This window comes from Megachile rotundata, chromosome 2 (assembly GCF_050947335.1).
Source record: "Megachile rotundata isolate GNS110a chromosome 2, iyMegRotu1, whole genome shotgun sequence".
Classification (NCBI taxonomy): Eukaryota; Metazoa; Arthropoda; class Insecta; order Hymenoptera; family Megachilidae; genus Megachile; species Megachile rotundata.
The window spans coordinates 19,048,904-19,064,505 of record NC_134984.1 but is presented as its reverse complement, the minus strand read 5'-3'; the positions used below and the strand labels follow the sequence as shown (position 1 = coordinate 19,064,505).

Here is a 15,602-nt window from a genome sequence, read left to right as displayed (position 1 = left end):
AAAAAGAAAACGACGATGTAAAACGAAATAAAAAAGCGTATCTCAACTCAAACCCATAGAACTACTCGACTCTTTGGAAAGAATTATCGAAGGTACCTATCAGCCTTGTACATTAAATACATTTTCGAGACATGTTTCTAATTACAGATCTCCAATTATATTTCCTACGCTTTCTGTAATAAAGAGAAAAACAAGTACGGAGAAAAGTAAAGCGTAATGGAAACACTAAATTCACTGTTTTTGACCTTTGGTCAGAGAAATCTTAAACAAAGAAAAGAGTAAGGTACTAGATTATATTCAGTTTCTTAACGATCAACACGGTAATTCATTAACTACCATGTTATTCATATATGAATTTGAATAAAAAATTAATTGTAATTTTATAGCATGTGAAGAACCAAAGGACGCCTAAACAAAATCTCACAAAAAAGTCATCTTTAGAGACAACATGTAAGGTTGAAACAGTTAGGATACGCTTTAATTGAAAAGAAGAAACAAGGACGAGATGCCGTATCACATATTATACGTATGCTTATATAGATATATATATTATATATACAGATTTTATGTATATATACAAGGTTTTCAGTCGGCCATTTCGTCTGTTCTTTTCATCACCTTTTTCTTTTCTTTCTTACACAATATAAAATGCTACGACCCTTGCGTTAAAACAATGTCTTGTAACGTATGCGTATATCATTTTGCCAACAGAATATACAGATATACGTATAATCTGATAACACCGTAACGCATTTTGTATTCCCATGAATACGAACACCAAAATATTATACAACGATACAGAGATTCTTGTCGCATGCAGCATGAAAGAATTTAAAAGTCACGGGTCTCAAAACAAGTCTATAGCAAAAATTTATTGAATCGCCCCATATTCTGATTTTGAAAAACATAAAGGAAAAGATGCGCAACAAGTTTGCAATTTTTAACAAAAAGAAACAGAACGTTTGATAAGTTATTCCTAATGTGATAATAGGAGAAAATGTTAATTATTGTACAGCGAATTCATAATTGTAGAATACATTTTATTCAGAACAATAGCAGGGTTTCATCGATAAAGATATGCGATAGACTTTTGAGACACTCCGCTTGAACACTCGCGAATTGGATTTTACTTAGGGATGTGCGGGTAGCCCGGTAAACTGCACGGGCTATCGTCTGGTTCGAAAAAATTCAGAATTTGGAATTTGAAAATGTATGATATTTTGAATACAATCCCAAATCAAGTCTCGGGTACCAAAATTCAAGGTCCCGAAAATTGATATATAGGAATATACATACTTCCGAATTTCCGCTTGATGACACGAATATTTCCGAACCCGACATGAACCGGTAATCTCGGATATCCGCACATCTCTAGTTTTGACTCGTCCATAGTCATCGAAATCGTCTGTTTGCCAAGTAGATAACGGGTACAATTTTAAATTGCCCACGATATCGGTTCACCATGAAGATTGACCCATCAATAACTGTGTTTCACGACGAGAATTGCACGATCGTCCGATGGCCATTCACATGGCCAAAATAGTTTTCGTAATAACTAAATCAACAACGGTAATTGTATGGATAATAGTACTGATAGCACTAATGGTAATAACACTGATAATACAATAATAATAATAATAATAATAATAATAATAATAATTTACATTTACACTTTCTCGTACTCATTTACTTAATTAATTATATTTTTCCTATCTACTTACGACATGCTTACGTACGTGTTTACACTCATTCATACCCGATACAATACAGTAATCTGTATTGAACCGTAAATCCTTAACGAAAGTGTGATTAAACACTATATGTATATGTATATATATATAAAAGATAAGAGAAGTAATCATAAAAAAAATATACAGAGAAACGCGTAATATACAAATCGATGAAACGGATGTTTACGGAATTTCTCTTTCGGAGAACACCGATCGTTTGAATGTTTTTCTTGGACGAACGCGAAAAAAGATTAACTCGTAACGGATCGGGAAACATGAAAAAATCGAATTCTGTTTCGATTTTCCGAAGGATGCAACGCTATACGAAACTAAAACGACGGGAAATATTAAAAGTCTAACGATAAAGCGATAATCCAGATGAAATTGTCGAGTCCACGCGAAAGTATGAATTTCAGAAGTGTGCATATTGTTCAAAATGTCAAGAACCCGAACCTCGGGACGGATCAGAAAAATCTTCGATCGACGCTCGGCCGAGATCAGTCAAGATTGGACGAGATTTCAATATTATGGTACGGCGCAGGATCCCAAAATTCAGTTCTATCTATCGAACGACTCGATTCCCTACTGGCACATTACATTAGGGATAATTTTTCGTGACCTATAAAATAGGTAAAATAGAATAAATAAATTTTTCAATTTCAAAGCGTATTCAGGAACCGAACGCGTCCGACTTTTATCGAGTAGATCCGATTCGTATCAGAATACTGAAATCTCGCCCGATTTCACCAGAAATTTTCTGTCGCGATCTCGAAAGCTCGGAATTCCGTACATTCCCTAATGAATTTGCAATGATCTAAATTGAAAAAATGAATCAACCAGATCGATACAAATGGTGACGCGCAATAATGCTTCATTTTATAGCAATCTTGCACACAGTAGGATATCTTCATAAACTATCGTCGCTATCGTCGGCATGAGCTTCGACTGCAACATTTGCGGCAGGTCCCGCGGCACTTCCTTCTCTGTTGGTTTCAATCTCTTGTTCCATTGAATTGTTTTGCATCGGCTGTTCGTCTATATGTGTACAAATATAAAAGATACAATCACAACGTTTAACCATAATCATTAAGAAATATAACATTTCAAGCAAAAGATTTGAGTACACGAAATTTATATTTGGTGGATTCTAGAATCTTGCAGCGAGATTGCATCGTATACTGAATATGTACCTGACTGAGTGGCCGGCGATTCTTCGTCCCCTTGACCAGGACTTAATATAACTTCTTTAATTTGACTGTTAACACCTTTTGGGTCTAAATCTGTCGCCCAACTAAAATACATTAGCGCAAGATGAGTATTACCCAACTTTTTATGTATCTGTAAAAAAAAGGATAACATGTTTAAATTAAAGATGAATGGTTCAAAGATCATAAGAACAACTCGTAAAGACATTTACTTTTCCTATGGAATAGTAGACTAGAGACTCTTTGGGTACAATATTTTTCAATTCCTCAAATTCCCTAAGCGCTTCCGTGTGCCGGCCAATTGAAAAGTTTATACTAGCACGATGAAATTTGCATAAGGTATTGTCGGGGTCATTTGCAATGGCGGTGTTTAAAGTCTTTAAAGCTTGGTCAGTTTTCTTGAGTGCATGTTGCACAACACCGATGTGGCACATTATGGCAGAATTTTGTGGATTTATTTGTAAAGCACGTTTAAAATGCAATTCTGCCAAACTGTATTGTTCTTGCTTGGAGAATATTGTCCCCAATCCAAACCTGTACAATAAAGAAGTATTATAGGATGAAAATATATTTCATACATATTTTTGTCAAGACTTACCATGCGTTATAATGCCTAGGATCAAGCCTAATGGCATTACGAAATGCAGTAATAGCCTTATCTAATTCTTCTGTCATAACATATTCGTGTCCAAGAAGTGTATAGGCATATGGGAAATTTGGATCTACCTAAATGTTTAAAACATACGATTCTCGTCATAAATATTATTTAATATATGCATAGAAGTGAAGAATAAAAAAAAATATTGAAATAAACATACCTGAATAGCTCTTTGGAAGAATTTAATTGCCGTTTCGTGTTCTGTTTGCGCAGAAAATAAATTTCCTGTAGAGCACCAAGCAGCTGGCGAATTACGATCCTCGGAAACAAGTTCTTGTGCAAGAGTAGACAGTTGCACTTCAGCATGTAAATGCCACAAAACTGTACTATAAATTTCCATAAGTTCAGTCCTTTGAGGTTCCAAATGTCTCACTTCAGCGAAATAACTTAAAAAATATTAGATTATTAATACATATAATTTCGTTTTACAACATTATATGTTAACTAATATTTACCTTGCAGCTTTCTTATAATCTACCATCTCAAAGTGTGCACGAGCTAACATAGAAAGTACCCATCCTGTATTATAATGTTGTGCTGGAAGAACACTTAATATCTCAACAGCTTGAGTGCAATTAAATTGACTTAAATGTTGATATGCCATTCCTAACTCGCGTAGCAGTGCCATTAGACCTTCTAAAAATATATGTATTATTTAAAAACAAACTTTTTTTTTTTCAAAATTAAATAACAGTGTTATCAACATACCAGCACATTGTTTTTGAAGTGTTACTGCACAAATATTAGCACTGCTTTGATTATTTAAAGCATTCACGCTAGTTACAGCTTTTTCCGATGTGATAGTTTCACTTTTTTCTTTCTCATTCCGATTTCTCTCATTTAGTTCGTTGAAATTAGTTTTATTCAAATTAGTTTTCGAAAGTCTAGCTTTCGTTTTCCGAGATGGAGATTTAGGAGTGGCAAATTTATTCCTATTTGGAGATTTATTATTTTCCTAATACGAGAGAAAATATTTAGACTACACTTCTAAATTATATCTATATCATCAAAAATATTTAAATAACAAAATTAACTACCTTAACTGAGTAGCTATTGCTGAAGAGTCTCGATGAACGTCTGACATTAGTACCTTGTAATGTTGGTGGAGTTGGTGTTGGAGTGGTAGGAGTAACTGTTACTATATTGGCGCTGTTACTGGTATTCCCAGACTGTGAAAATACTGGTTTTCCTTGTTGTAAGGGTGTATCTTTCCTCGACATTAGTTGCTATAAATTAAAGCATTACACTGCAATCACATAGTACATAATATATGTTTAAAAATACGACGACCGCTACTTAAATCTTACCCCTACATGAGCCCTTACACGTTTTGCTAAACTTTTCTGATCATTGGCTTCTGTAAGAGTTGTATGAGAAGGTAAAACTGCAGGTTCAGGTGTATTGCTTTCCAGTGGTAAAATACCAAAACTTGGAGTAAGGGGACTCATAGTATTACTAAACATACTACGGTATCGTGGAAGTTTAGCCCTTGGTGATATCGAAGAACAATTACTATAATGTAAACTTTGAGGGCTTTCATCTACAGAGGAATACAACCGTATACTAGATCCTATGCCATTCATTATAGTTGATGCCGTTGTCATTTGTGCAGGAGTACTACAAGATACGCATCAAATATTAATACAACACAAACATAATTACATGCTAAATTAACATGTACTTACACGTTAATGCCATTTATAGTAGGTGTACTGTTTGAATTATTATTAGGTAAAATGAGATCAGATTCAGTGGCATAATTAGGAGTAGGTGTACTACCATGGCACATCGCAAAATTGTCTAGCTTATCTAACTGAAAAACTTTTGCAGGATCTACCACTTCACCAACATTACATAATTCTTCAAATGAATGCCAAAGAAATGGGTTTAACTTTAAAGCCAATTTATGTGCGTCATTTCCCTTTGCAGTACGCATCATTTTGTAATAAATTTTTGCTATAATCTGAAGAGAAAAACAAGCATGTTCACCAAACTGAGTTGCAATTTCTTCTAAATTTTTCAATTGCTTATAATATCCTCCTATTATTGCTGCCTCTGCCTCTGCATACCTACAAATTTAAATATAAAATTATATATGTAATTCAGTGCATATAATAAAAATCATAAATAATTTCACACTTACTTTTCTAAATCGTAACAACATTTGGCTAACAGAAATCTGCATTGTGCAGAACTTGGAGCTTTTTTAGAAAGTAACGCGTAAGCTTGCCTAACTCGACCTGATCGATAATAACAAGTTGCCAAAAGAAATAGAGTTTCTTCTGTATCAACTGTAAAATATTACAAACAGTAATACAACTCTAATTAAGATATAAAAATGACTTAAAAATTATAAAAATCATGTAACAAAATAAAACTTGCCTTCTGCACATAATCTTTCTGCTAAAAATATTGCATCCGGATAAGCATAATGATTTAAACAATGCCATATGGCCGCCTATAATCAGATATACATATATATATCATAACATGTTGAAAAAATTCATAATATAAATAACAAAACAGTCCAGTAATAAAAAATCGTTTAATCGTATTTTTATAAACAAGGATATATATACACAATATTTGTTAAATTATTAATTCAAAAAGCAGCTTATCAAAACTTATGTAAATTCATAAATTTAATAAGCTGTAAGAACCTGTAAACGTCATTTGTATGTATTTAGTTATAACCCCTCCCATTTACGTCCATTTCGCAAAAGCAAACAACCCTAAGGAAGCTCACCCTCGAATAAAGAATGTATTTAATGCGATATTAAATAAAAGCTGGATAAATTGATAAAACGTATCGAGCATCATGAAATATTGCAGAAAATTAGAAATCAGTTTTCCGTTAAGGAGAAAACAAATGTATAAACGGATTCGATTTCTCATGTCAGTATCAATAAGTGTGAATGCGCCCGGAGAGAAAATTGCACGTCACTGGCAACTATCTTTTTGAACTTCGTTTACTTTACCTGCACTGGCTCCTGTACAATCATCCTTCACACTGCAAGCTTAGTCATATAAGAATAATCTCGAACGTTTGAAGGAAATTTAATGTAGAAAATCCAAAGTCGAATGACTGCTGTGTATAAAAATTTCTTAGGAGTCCATCTTGCTCCGATTCTTTTGAAGTGAACGACTGACTTCAGAACAAAGGTTAGCCAACATCGAAGAAACGTCAATTCTACGTAAAGTTAATACAATCTTATTTTTACATATCATATATTAAATTTTTCCTACATACATGTAATTTAATAATTTATTTAAATTTTCTGAATATAAAAAAATTTTAATTCATGATTTACAGTTCACGAGAGAACTGTAGTAACTCGCGCATCTCGGCTAAGTTCAAAAGACTCTTCGTCAGCAGTGTGATATCATTCTACAGTCCGCTTCTGTTGGCGTAGTAATATACACGGGGGGGAAAACGAACGGACAACAAAAACTGATGATGAATATACAAGAATATATAGGATAAAAGAAATATCGTACTTAATTATATCAATGTATTTATAAAATATATGGGTATAGAAAAAAGAAGTATTTTGTTTAATGAACAAAATATGCTGTATTCAATAAGAATTAGAACTAGTGAAACTTTTTGTCCGCTATATATATTTTTAGTATCACGTTTGTCATAAGAGCGTATGCGCATTAGCATAGATCACAGTGTGCAGAACAGAACAGAGCCAACATGCGCAGAAAGAATAAAAATTGTCATTTAATTATGATATATTTACAAAATTGTATCAACAGAATGTTAATTTTGTCATCATCTAGCATGTAATTCTGTTAGCAGTACTACATATTAACAGCAAATTAATTTATCATATATTACAAAATAATTTTTCAAATTCAAACAGTTGCTACGTTCGGTTGGTAATATGTGCAGATGAAGTTAGTATAATTCTACCGACAAAAATGTGGAAAGGAATATAAAATTAAGTTTTCACATATTTGTGTATAAACATCTAACAATGAAAATATACGTTCCATCGAATATTTGACAAAAACTAACATAAATCAGTTAATAGATTAAAAAGATTATGTTCATACGTATACAAATATCAAATACTAACCAAATAATATGAAATATCAATTGTACAAAGTACGAAGTATAATTTATAATTAAAGAATTACTATTTTAATCTAATAATATATTTAGTAAAATGTACTGCCAATACAACTTTAAGGCTGTCAAAAGATCAAGTATATTTTTATGCTAACTATGTAAGTGTTTCTTTATATTTTAAATAATGGAAAATTGACAAAAATACAACATAAATATGTACTGTTATTTTACAGATTTTTGTAAATAGTAAAACATAAATTATGTAATTTCTATTTTGCAAGAATGTATTGTTTATTACGTTCTTGTTTTCAAAAATGTGTTCATTTAATAAGAAAGATCAAATTAAAGTATGTCTGCATTTGTATTGGTCTTGTCGCAGTGCTTGATTTTTTTGGTGTATTCACACATATGTTTGAAATTACATATGATTCAAATTTTGTGTATCCATATGAAGGTGACATTCATGAATTTGTAAATGCATTACGACATAATGAAAAACCTGTTGTTGATCCTATAAATGATTATAATTTTTCATTTTTGATTGATAATCATGAAAAATGCATAGAAACTCCTCGCACTACTTTTCGTGTTGTATATATAGTGAAATCTGCAATAGAACATTTTGAAAGAAGGTCAGCAATTAGAAATTCTTGGGGTTTTGAAAAACGATTCTTTGATGTACCTTCAAAAACAGTTTTTATGTTAGGCATATCTCCCTCTGATGAAATTCAAGCAAAAGTAAAAGTTGAAGCTGCAACATACAAAGATATTATACAAGCAAATTTTATAGATACATATTATAATAATACTATAAAAACTATGATGAGTTTTAAATGGTTAATAAAACGCTGCTTGAATTCAAAGTTTTATATGTTTGTTGATGATGATATATATGTTTCGGTAAAAAATGTTTTAAGATTTATAAGAAACCCAACTAATTACCCTAGTTATTTGAAAGAACCCAAGAAATTTGAAGCTCATAAGAGGGAAATCAAAGATAGTGATATCAGAGAAGAACCATATATTAATGATACTGTTATACAAAGAAATGTTCATATATTGAATAAGCACGATTTACCTATGTATAACAACTTAAAAGAGAAGATTACTGCAGAAAAAATTATTCATGGATCAGAAGAAAAATCTCTATATAACAGTCTAAATACAATTCCTTCAATTATTACCAATTTTACAGAGAAAGATAGGGATAGTAATAAAACTATGATGAATGAACCTTTTAGAGTGAAAAGACAAATTTTTGATTTTGAACTTCCAGAAGATGTTAGACTATTTGCAGGATTTGTATTTGTCTCTTCACCACATCGTCACAAATCTTCTAAATGGTACGTTTCTCTTCGCGAATACCCATACCATTTATGGCCACCATATGTCACAGCTGGAGCATACATATTATCTAAAGAAGCTCTTTTAGATATGTATTATTCTAGTCTTTATACAAAGCATTTTAGATTTGATGATATTTATTTAGGCCTAGTTGCTAAAAAAGCAAATATTGAACCCTTCCATTGTGAAGAATTTCATTTTTATAAGAAGGACTACACAAAATTTAATTATAAATATGTAGTAACTTCTCATGGTTATGGAAATCCAAATGAATTGTTAAATGTATGGAATGAGCAGAAAACACTTGGTAATGCCTAAATTTTTAATTGTTTTTACAGAGTTTTATTTTAATGAATAAAACTTGTATTATGTAATAACATACTTGCATTCTTCGTAGATTTAGAAGTGTATTAATAGTTTATATTTAAAGCAAAGTACATTTTCACCTATTAAATACATTAATTACTTTAAAATCATAATTTTAAAAAATGATACAATAAGTGCAAATTGTTAAAAAATTATAAACAGGGTTATAAAATGTTACATTAAAAAATTAATTTATTAAAAAAATACATTTAAAAATAGTTCAGTATTTAAAATCGACTTAAATACATTAATTACTTTTTATATACATAATGAACTATCAAATATAATTTATTCTAACATTTTCATGTAAATAATGTACAGTATTACTAACTAGGCTGATCCACTATAAAAGTCACTGATGCAAACACTAAATAACTTCATTAATGTAATATATAGTATGTAACATAAGAATTATTGTTCCATAAATCTGACTGGCAGGTAAAAAGTATAATATTATAAGGTTAATGCTATCATAGAAATGTCAGTATTTATAATAGTACAAATTAAGAAGTAATAGAATGTATTAGCATGTACATATGATGGAAAGAATTAGTAAATTTTCAAAATATTTACAGTTTTGTACTTGTAGAATTGTTACTAATAACTTTGTCATTAATTGTACTTAAGATACAATAAATATTTCTGTTCAATTTATATGTTCAATGTTTGTTATTTAATCTTTTATTAGTTTTTGATGTATTTATTTATGACTGATATTGTTGTTTATCCATGTTTGTTTTCAGTAAGGTTTGGTCTAAATTTGTGGCTTCCTTTTTTATCATGTTCAGTAACAACTGTGAACTTTCCAAAATCTGCAATAATATTGAAATTTGTATTATAAAGTTTACAAATTAATTATAATCACATATGTATACCTTGATATATGCTGTTTCTGTATCAGCAATAGTTCTGTCATATTCATTTCTAACAGCTATTCTTTTAGTTAGACTATCATTTAAGCCTGTTAATTTATATGACAATTTTTCTATTTCTCTTTGCAAATTATTTTTTTCTTCTTCTTGAGATTCAATTTGAGCTTGCAATTCCATACGTCTTAATTTCATTTCTTCCAGGCCTAAAAGAATAAAACTGGTAAGATAATACTATAAAATTAAATATACGAATTAATAACCTATAATTTCGTTAACACAATAGAACAATATGTATTTTTTATCAATTACATTATAAACAAATAATTATAAATTATAGGTTATACAAAAGTTATTTACACTTTACAAGTTCTTGATTGTATGCTTGCAAAGCAGCACCGTGTTGAGACATTTCAAACCCTCCATGCACAAACAATAAAATTAAAGTATTCTTGTAATAATAAAAAATATTCTTTTTCTACCAAAAAAGGATTCACTGGAAATTTAATTTAAATCATCGCAACCTCTACAACAGAACCTAAACAAACGGTTCAGTTTTGGCGCGGAATTTGGAAAAAAAATTTCTTTCGACGCATGCGCGCTTGTCATTACAAAATTATAATTCAAAAATTAACAAAGCAGTCACACTTTTTAATAACTACTACCATTCATACATAGACAATTAACAAATGGATGATATGATGCGTAGCTGTACATGTGACAATATAACGCACGGTGGTAAAGATGGTAATATAATGTACGGCGATATAACGCGTGGTAATATAACATAGAATAATAAAATAGTAAGATGAGTCAGATTTTGTGTAAATAGATAAACACTGTTTAACTTAAGTAGTAAGTTAAGCATTTATTAAATAAATAAAAATAAAATTAACATCATAATATTGTTAATAACGAACACCTGTATATAAAGCAATTTTCTAATGTATACTTATTTTTACAAACTGACAAATAATTGTTGACATTTAAAATATGACTTTTTTGTAACAACAAAATATTGCATCTCTACAAACATGTAGCTTGCTGCCTTGCCTTTTAAAGGCGTCACGAAACGTTTTCGATTAGCAAGGTGCAATAAATGCACCTTTCGCTCAGGATCTTTACGCCAACGTGAAAGCCTTCGAAACGCAGTTGTATTCTGCACGCATTCATCGATCGAATGCGAATAAGTCAGTATCTTATAAGTTGCTCTTAAAATCATTCTGCGTGTGTCTTTTCAATTAAAAAGCAAGAGTGTTTTATTAAATAGTATAACATACCAAATATTGCACGAATACATAATCAAGTGACAATTATGTTCCAGTATTATTTTGTGTTTAGTCGACGTTTTGTGACAAGAAAAAGACGTTTCGTACACACATACGAATTTACTAGTATATAAAATACGACGAATAAAATTTACTTTCAACAAGTTTCTTTAACATGAGTATTTAACGCAGGTATGATTGTCATATTTAATAGTGATACACGAGATTATGTTGTAATTTATGTATCGTCTTTTCGTTCAAATGTTTTAATTAAATACTGATTTTTTATTTTGATTGTTAATTAAGATAGATCATTGGAAAAAAATAAATTGAAAGCAGTTAACATTTGGTTGCAAATTGACACGATTTACGGCGCTTGCGTAGGTAAAACTTTCAACATAATGCTTTCGAGTTTTCGTAATACCAAAAATTTAATGTTTAATAAATAATAGACTTCAAAAGGATGAAAAATGAAAATGAAAAATTGTTAGAAATAAGAGTAACGAGAGAAAATAACTTGATCTTAATTTTTTGGATTATTGATTTGATAAAGTTTAGTTAAGTACGAATAGAAGTTTTTTTGCAAGTGGAATAAAAATTTGTTATGTAAAATGTTAGAAACATATGTTGGTAAAATCTAAGCAATCTACATATAACAAACAATAGATCGAAGATAATAGTTACATGTAGGATGATTTTGTTTTCATTTGAAGATGCATACGACCTTCGCAAATGACATCATGTCACCAAATTAGGATTTCTTTGCTGACACAAGCATATTGGCGGCTAGGCCGTACGACTGAAAGATTTTATGATAATTAAATGATTTCATTTACAGACAAGCCTACTTCTTCTTTATTGTTCTCATTTAATTTAAAAAAAGCACTTCATACATTTATTTTATAAATAGTAATTATGTATAATTAGAAAGTTACATTTATACTTTACATTAAACATTATTATTATTATTTAAAGTATATATTCTATCAATGATTAATTCTTGTTTAAGTTTTTTATTTAATTATTTCATGTAATCAATTTGTTCATTTATTTGTTTAAAATTTAATTTATTTATGTTTTAATTTTTAGTTCAGTTTCCTGTAACTAGTATGTATACAAATATGTACATAAATGTATAATATATGACATAGTTTGTTGAAAAATACTACTTTTGTAAACAGAATATATAAGTACTTGTTTTACAATGACAAAAACTTCAAGATACCCTGGATATCATAATAGTCAAGAATATTTAACAGATGGAAATGAAAGTCATTGTGCTCCATCAGATCGTACTATATCAGAATATATTGTATCCAATGATCATACTACAATGGTAATTTGCAAATATACATATGCATAATAATTGTAAATATATTTACTTATGTCCTAAGAACAAGTTTATATTTATAATGTTTAATTTTAAGGTGAAGCCAATGAAAAAGAATCATCCAGAAAAATATGAGAAAGAAGGAAGACAGTTGCAAAATGTACCCAATAGTAGAGGTTCAGTATTATCTGGATCTTCAAGACACAGTCTTCATCCCCTTAATAAAAGTACTTCGCATGGTAGTATATGTGACAATGGTTCAGACATATATGTTACAAGTGCTGCATATAGAACAACTTCAGATATAAGGTTGAAAATATAATAAAGTATAATGTTCTTAGTATATGTTGTATTATCTAAATTATAATTTATAAACATTATTTTACACTTATGATTATAGCCACATGTCTCCTCACAGTTTATCTCCAAGTTCAAGAATGGGTCATCGAGCACCTAGTCATTGTAGTTATGGCTCTGCAAAATCAGTGAAATCTCATATATCTAAAAAAAATGGTATAATCATAGAAACTATGTCAACACCCAATCCTTTTTGTCCAAACACAAAGGGTGTTTGTTGCCTCATGTTACTTATCAATCTGGGTTTGATTCTTGTTGCATTAGGTTTTGTTATAGTAATTCAATTTTTCCAGCCATTAATAGTTTGGTAAGTATACTCTTTCTAATTTTACCTTGTACTTTAAATTAAATTCAGGTATGTTTAATTAAAATTAATAATTTTTAGGATCTTGGGAATAGTATTTTTGGTATTTGGATTTTTGACTTTAGTAGGTAGTCTTATATATTGTGTACATGTATTTCGAAATGCAAAACACCCTCATGATATTAATCCAGAAGATCTTTACTGGACACGATATTGGCAAGGACATGTAGGGTCAACACCAGAAGTGTATTATAAAGCAGAAGATAAATATCATGATGATGGATACAGTGATCGTTTGAGCAAATATTCTAGCAAATATTATGACCGTCAAAAATATTAAATTTAATAACATGTATTTAATGCAATCAGGGTATTTAAATTATGTACATTCAACTGCTGTACAAATTATAATTTCAAAGTAAAATGATATATACTATGCATATTAATGTTACTAACATAACTATATAGCTTATAAAAATATATTTTATGTAAAATTGTAATTGTTATTTATTTAGTATATTTACAATAAACATTATTTGTATACTATTTTTCTACTTTTAACACAGTTGTATTTTTGGTTTGTATAATATCAAAAATAAAACAGTTATTGAATAAATACAAGTTGTTTAAAGTTTATTTATAAGAATTATATACAATATGTAATATATGACTGCGCAATATTTCTGGTATCATTTTCGTGTACCAACTGTACAATCAAATAATTTTTCATTTATGAATTTTCCCTCAGCATCTACTAAATAATAAAATGATTTTCCTTGAACTTTTAGTGGTAAGTAATCCCTCATTCTGTTCCGTGAACAAATAGCTGTTACCTTCAAATAGATAATGAAAAGTTAGGTACAATATGTTAGGTACAATAAATTATGAAAGCAATATAAAATCAATAATATATTATTATTGTTGATATTATTACTGGTAGTAATACACTTACTTTATTAACAGGGACTGTGAGAACATCTTGACGTTTAAATAAATGATGAGTGACTAAAGACACAGATGTACCACCAGGGTGTAAAATAATGAATTTTACAAATTTCTTATTTGCCATATACAATAAGAAAAAAGCAGAAGGTCCTAAATATCAGAATATAAAAATGACACTAGAATACTTGCAACATAATGGCATAGTTTGTAAATAACTTACCGACTATTATTGCATATACAAAATACAATAAATTTGTTCCATTTAGTTTCAGATACTCAGCCCAAGATACATTTTTTCTCCACGTTAATATAAATTTTGGATCAAATGTATAATATGACAATACTGAAGAAAAAAAGATCCATATGAAGCAGAAAGCTCTAAAGGTACGGAAGTATCGAGGGTTTTCATACTTATATAACAGTACATTATTTTTTATATTTACATTCACATGAAAACTGTCCGCTTTTGTTTTTTGTCCATACTCTCTATGTAAGAATGAAGAAATGTAAATACTATAGTGATTAAAGTAAAATATTTTTCAAAATAATAACATATCTAACAAGATTTTTATTTTAATCATAATGTATTACATAATATATATTTTTCAAGAAATACTTTTTAATAAACTTTAAGTATTAGATTATTACCTTACATTGTTTATTCTGAATGGGTACCGACATGAAAAATTAAATGGTTTAGAATCTTTTTGTCTAACATTCTTAGTGAATGATCTGTAAAAAGTTTGTAATTTGATATAATTTGTTGCATTTCTACAATGTAAAAAGCTAAGCATTTTTATAATGTAATATAATGTAGATCTTTGAAATGTACTTTTATCTTCAGTTCAAGTTTACAGCATTTCTATCATACATTTTAATTAAGTTTAAGAATGAAACAAGGATAATATTTTTAATTTAATGAATAAAACAAAGCTTATATTTTAGTATTTGCAGTGACTACTATATCTGCAGTTAATGGTGCTTGAAAATTAGGTTAGGAACAACACCATACAAAATAACTGTGAAGTAGGGGTAGGAACGATCAACGATATATCGATATTTATATTAAATTTTGTGGAAAATTTATAACAACCTATTTATTTATATGTTTTTTCTTGGAATTGTTTAAAATCTGATATTAAATAATA

The 15,602-nt window shown here is 29.4% G+C and overlaps 4 protein-coding genes across 27 annotated transcripts; 1 reads left to right on the top strand and 3 right to left on the bottom strand.

Annotated features, from left to right (window-relative positions):
• Positions 1-1,019: 1,019 nt before the first annotated feature.
• On the bottom strand, positions 1,020-6,713 carry Cdc27 (cell division cycle protein 27). Of its 2 annotated transcripts, none has more exons than XM_003699729.3 (13): positions 6,572-6,713; positions 5,976-6,051; positions 5,737-5,884; positions 5,279-5,662; positions 4,901-5,210; positions 4,631-4,819; positions 4,302-4,548; positions 4,049-4,229; positions 3,754-3,979; positions 3,534-3,661; positions 3,148-3,469; positions 2,921-3,068; positions 1,020-2,765 (listed from the first exon to the last, which is right to left on the bottom strand). In XM_003699729.3, the coding sequence occupies exons 1-13, from the start codon at positions 6,593-6,595 to the stop codon at positions 2,638-2,640; spliced, it is 2,511 nt and encodes an 836-aa protein (XP_003699777.1). In that variant the 5' UTR covers positions 6,596-6,713; the 3' UTR covers positions 1,020-2,637. The 2 variants fall into 2 exon arrangements, with proteins under 2 accessions (XP_003699777.1, XP_076385022.1); XM_076528907.1 differs by having other exon boundaries at positions 4,919-5,210.
• On the top strand, positions 6,627-14,055 carry LOC100877120 (beta-1,3-galactosyltransferase brn). Of its 20 annotated transcripts, XR_013037263.1 has the most exons (7): positions 6,627-6,755; positions 6,907-7,829; positions 7,905-9,014; positions 11,291-11,440; positions 11,575-11,710; positions 11,825-11,902; positions 12,608-12,726. XR_013037263.1 is itself a non-coding variant. In XM_012287670.2 (6 exons), the coding sequence occupies exons 1-6, from the start codon at positions 8,951-8,953 to the stop codon at positions 13,847-13,849; spliced, it is 954 nt and encodes a 317-aa protein (XP_012143060.1). In that variant the 5' UTR covers positions 8,812-8,950; the 3' UTR covers positions 13,850-14,055. The 20 variants fall into 20 exon arrangements, 12 of the variants coding, with proteins under 12 accessions (XP_012143049.2, XP_076385023.1, XP_003699733.2 ...); XR_013037266.1 differs by lacking the exon at positions 11,291-11,440 and having other exon boundaries at positions 11,829-11,902; XR_013037265.1 differs by lacking the exon at positions 11,291-11,440.
• On the bottom strand, positions 9,545-10,751 carry LOC100877008 (microtubule nucleation factor SSNA1). Its single transcript, XM_003699731.3, has 3 exons — positions 10,611-10,751; positions 10,257-10,456; positions 9,545-10,193 (listed from the first exon to the last, which is right to left on the bottom strand). The coding sequence occupies exons 1-3, from the start codon at positions 10,660-10,662 to the stop codon at positions 10,086-10,088; spliced, it is 360 nt and encodes a 119-aa protein (XP_003699779.1). The 5' UTR covers positions 10,663-10,751; the 3' UTR covers positions 9,545-10,085.
• Positions 14,056-14,113: 58 nt separating the features above from the next.
• On the bottom strand, positions 14,114-15,565 carry LOC105662746 (transmembrane protein 223). 4 transcript variants are annotated; one of them, XM_076528923.1, is made up of 6 exons: positions 15,548-15,565; positions 15,103-15,186; positions 14,898-14,940; positions 14,675-14,797; positions 14,462-14,604; positions 14,114-14,342 (listed from the first exon to the last, which is right to left on the bottom strand). In XM_076528923.1, exons 2-6 carry the CDS (start codon positions 15,133-15,135, stop codon positions 14,199-14,201), a joined length of 486 nt encoding a protein of 161 aa, XP_076385038.1. In that variant the 5' UTR covers positions 15,136-15,186; positions 15,548-15,565; the 3' UTR covers positions 14,114-14,198. The 4 variants fall into 4 exon arrangements, with proteins under 4 accessions (XP_076385038.1, XP_012143112.2, XP_012143099.2 ...); XM_012287722.2 differs by lacking the exon at positions 15,548-15,565 and adding an exon at positions 15,287-15,449; XM_012287709.2 differs by lacking the exon at positions 15,548-15,565 and having other exon boundaries at positions 15,108-15,438.
• Between the last annotated feature and the right edge of the window lie 37 nt (positions 15,566-15,602).

Bases quoted from the DNA above. Each gene is read 5' to 3' on its own strand.
- Cdc27 (XM_003699729.3), bottom strand. From the start codon at position 6,595: ATGATTGTACAGGAGCCAGTGCAG. The intron at 3,069-3,147 runs GTAAATGTCTTT...TTTTTTTTACAG, and splicing joins TCTACTATTCCATAGGAAAA to ATACATAAAAAGTTGGGTAA. The intron at 2,766-2,920 runs GTACATATTCAG...GTACACATATAG, and splicing joins ATCGCCGGCCACTCAGTCAG to ACGAACAGCCGATGCAAAAC.
- LOC100877120 (XM_003699685.3), top strand. From the start codon at position 7,954: ATGTATTGTTTATTACGTTCTTGTTTTCAAAAATGTGTTCATTTAATA.
- LOC100877008 (XM_003699731.3), bottom strand. From the start codon at position 10,662: ATGTCTCAACACGGTGCTGCTTTGCAAGCATACAATCAAGAACTTGTA. The intron at 10,457-10,610 runs GTAAATAACTTT...TTATTCTTTTAG, and splicing joins CAATCAAGAACTTGTAAAGT to GCCTGGAAGAAATGAAATTA. The intron at 10,194-10,256 runs GTATACATATGT...ATATTATTGCAG, and splicing joins CAGAAACAGCATATATCAAG to ATTTTGGAAAGTTCACAGTT.
- LOC105662746 (XM_012287700.2), bottom strand. From the start codon at position 15,248: ATGCTTAGCTTTTTACATTGTAGAAATGCAACAAATTATATCAAATTA. The intron at 14,941-15,102 runs GTAATAATCTAA...ATTCTTACATAG, and splicing joins TTCAGAATAAACAATGTAAG to AGAGTATGGACAAAAAACAA. The intron at 14,605-14,674 runs GTAAGTTATTTA...TCTGATATTTAG, and splicing joins TGTATATGCAATAATAGTCG to GACCTTCTGCTTTTTTCTTA.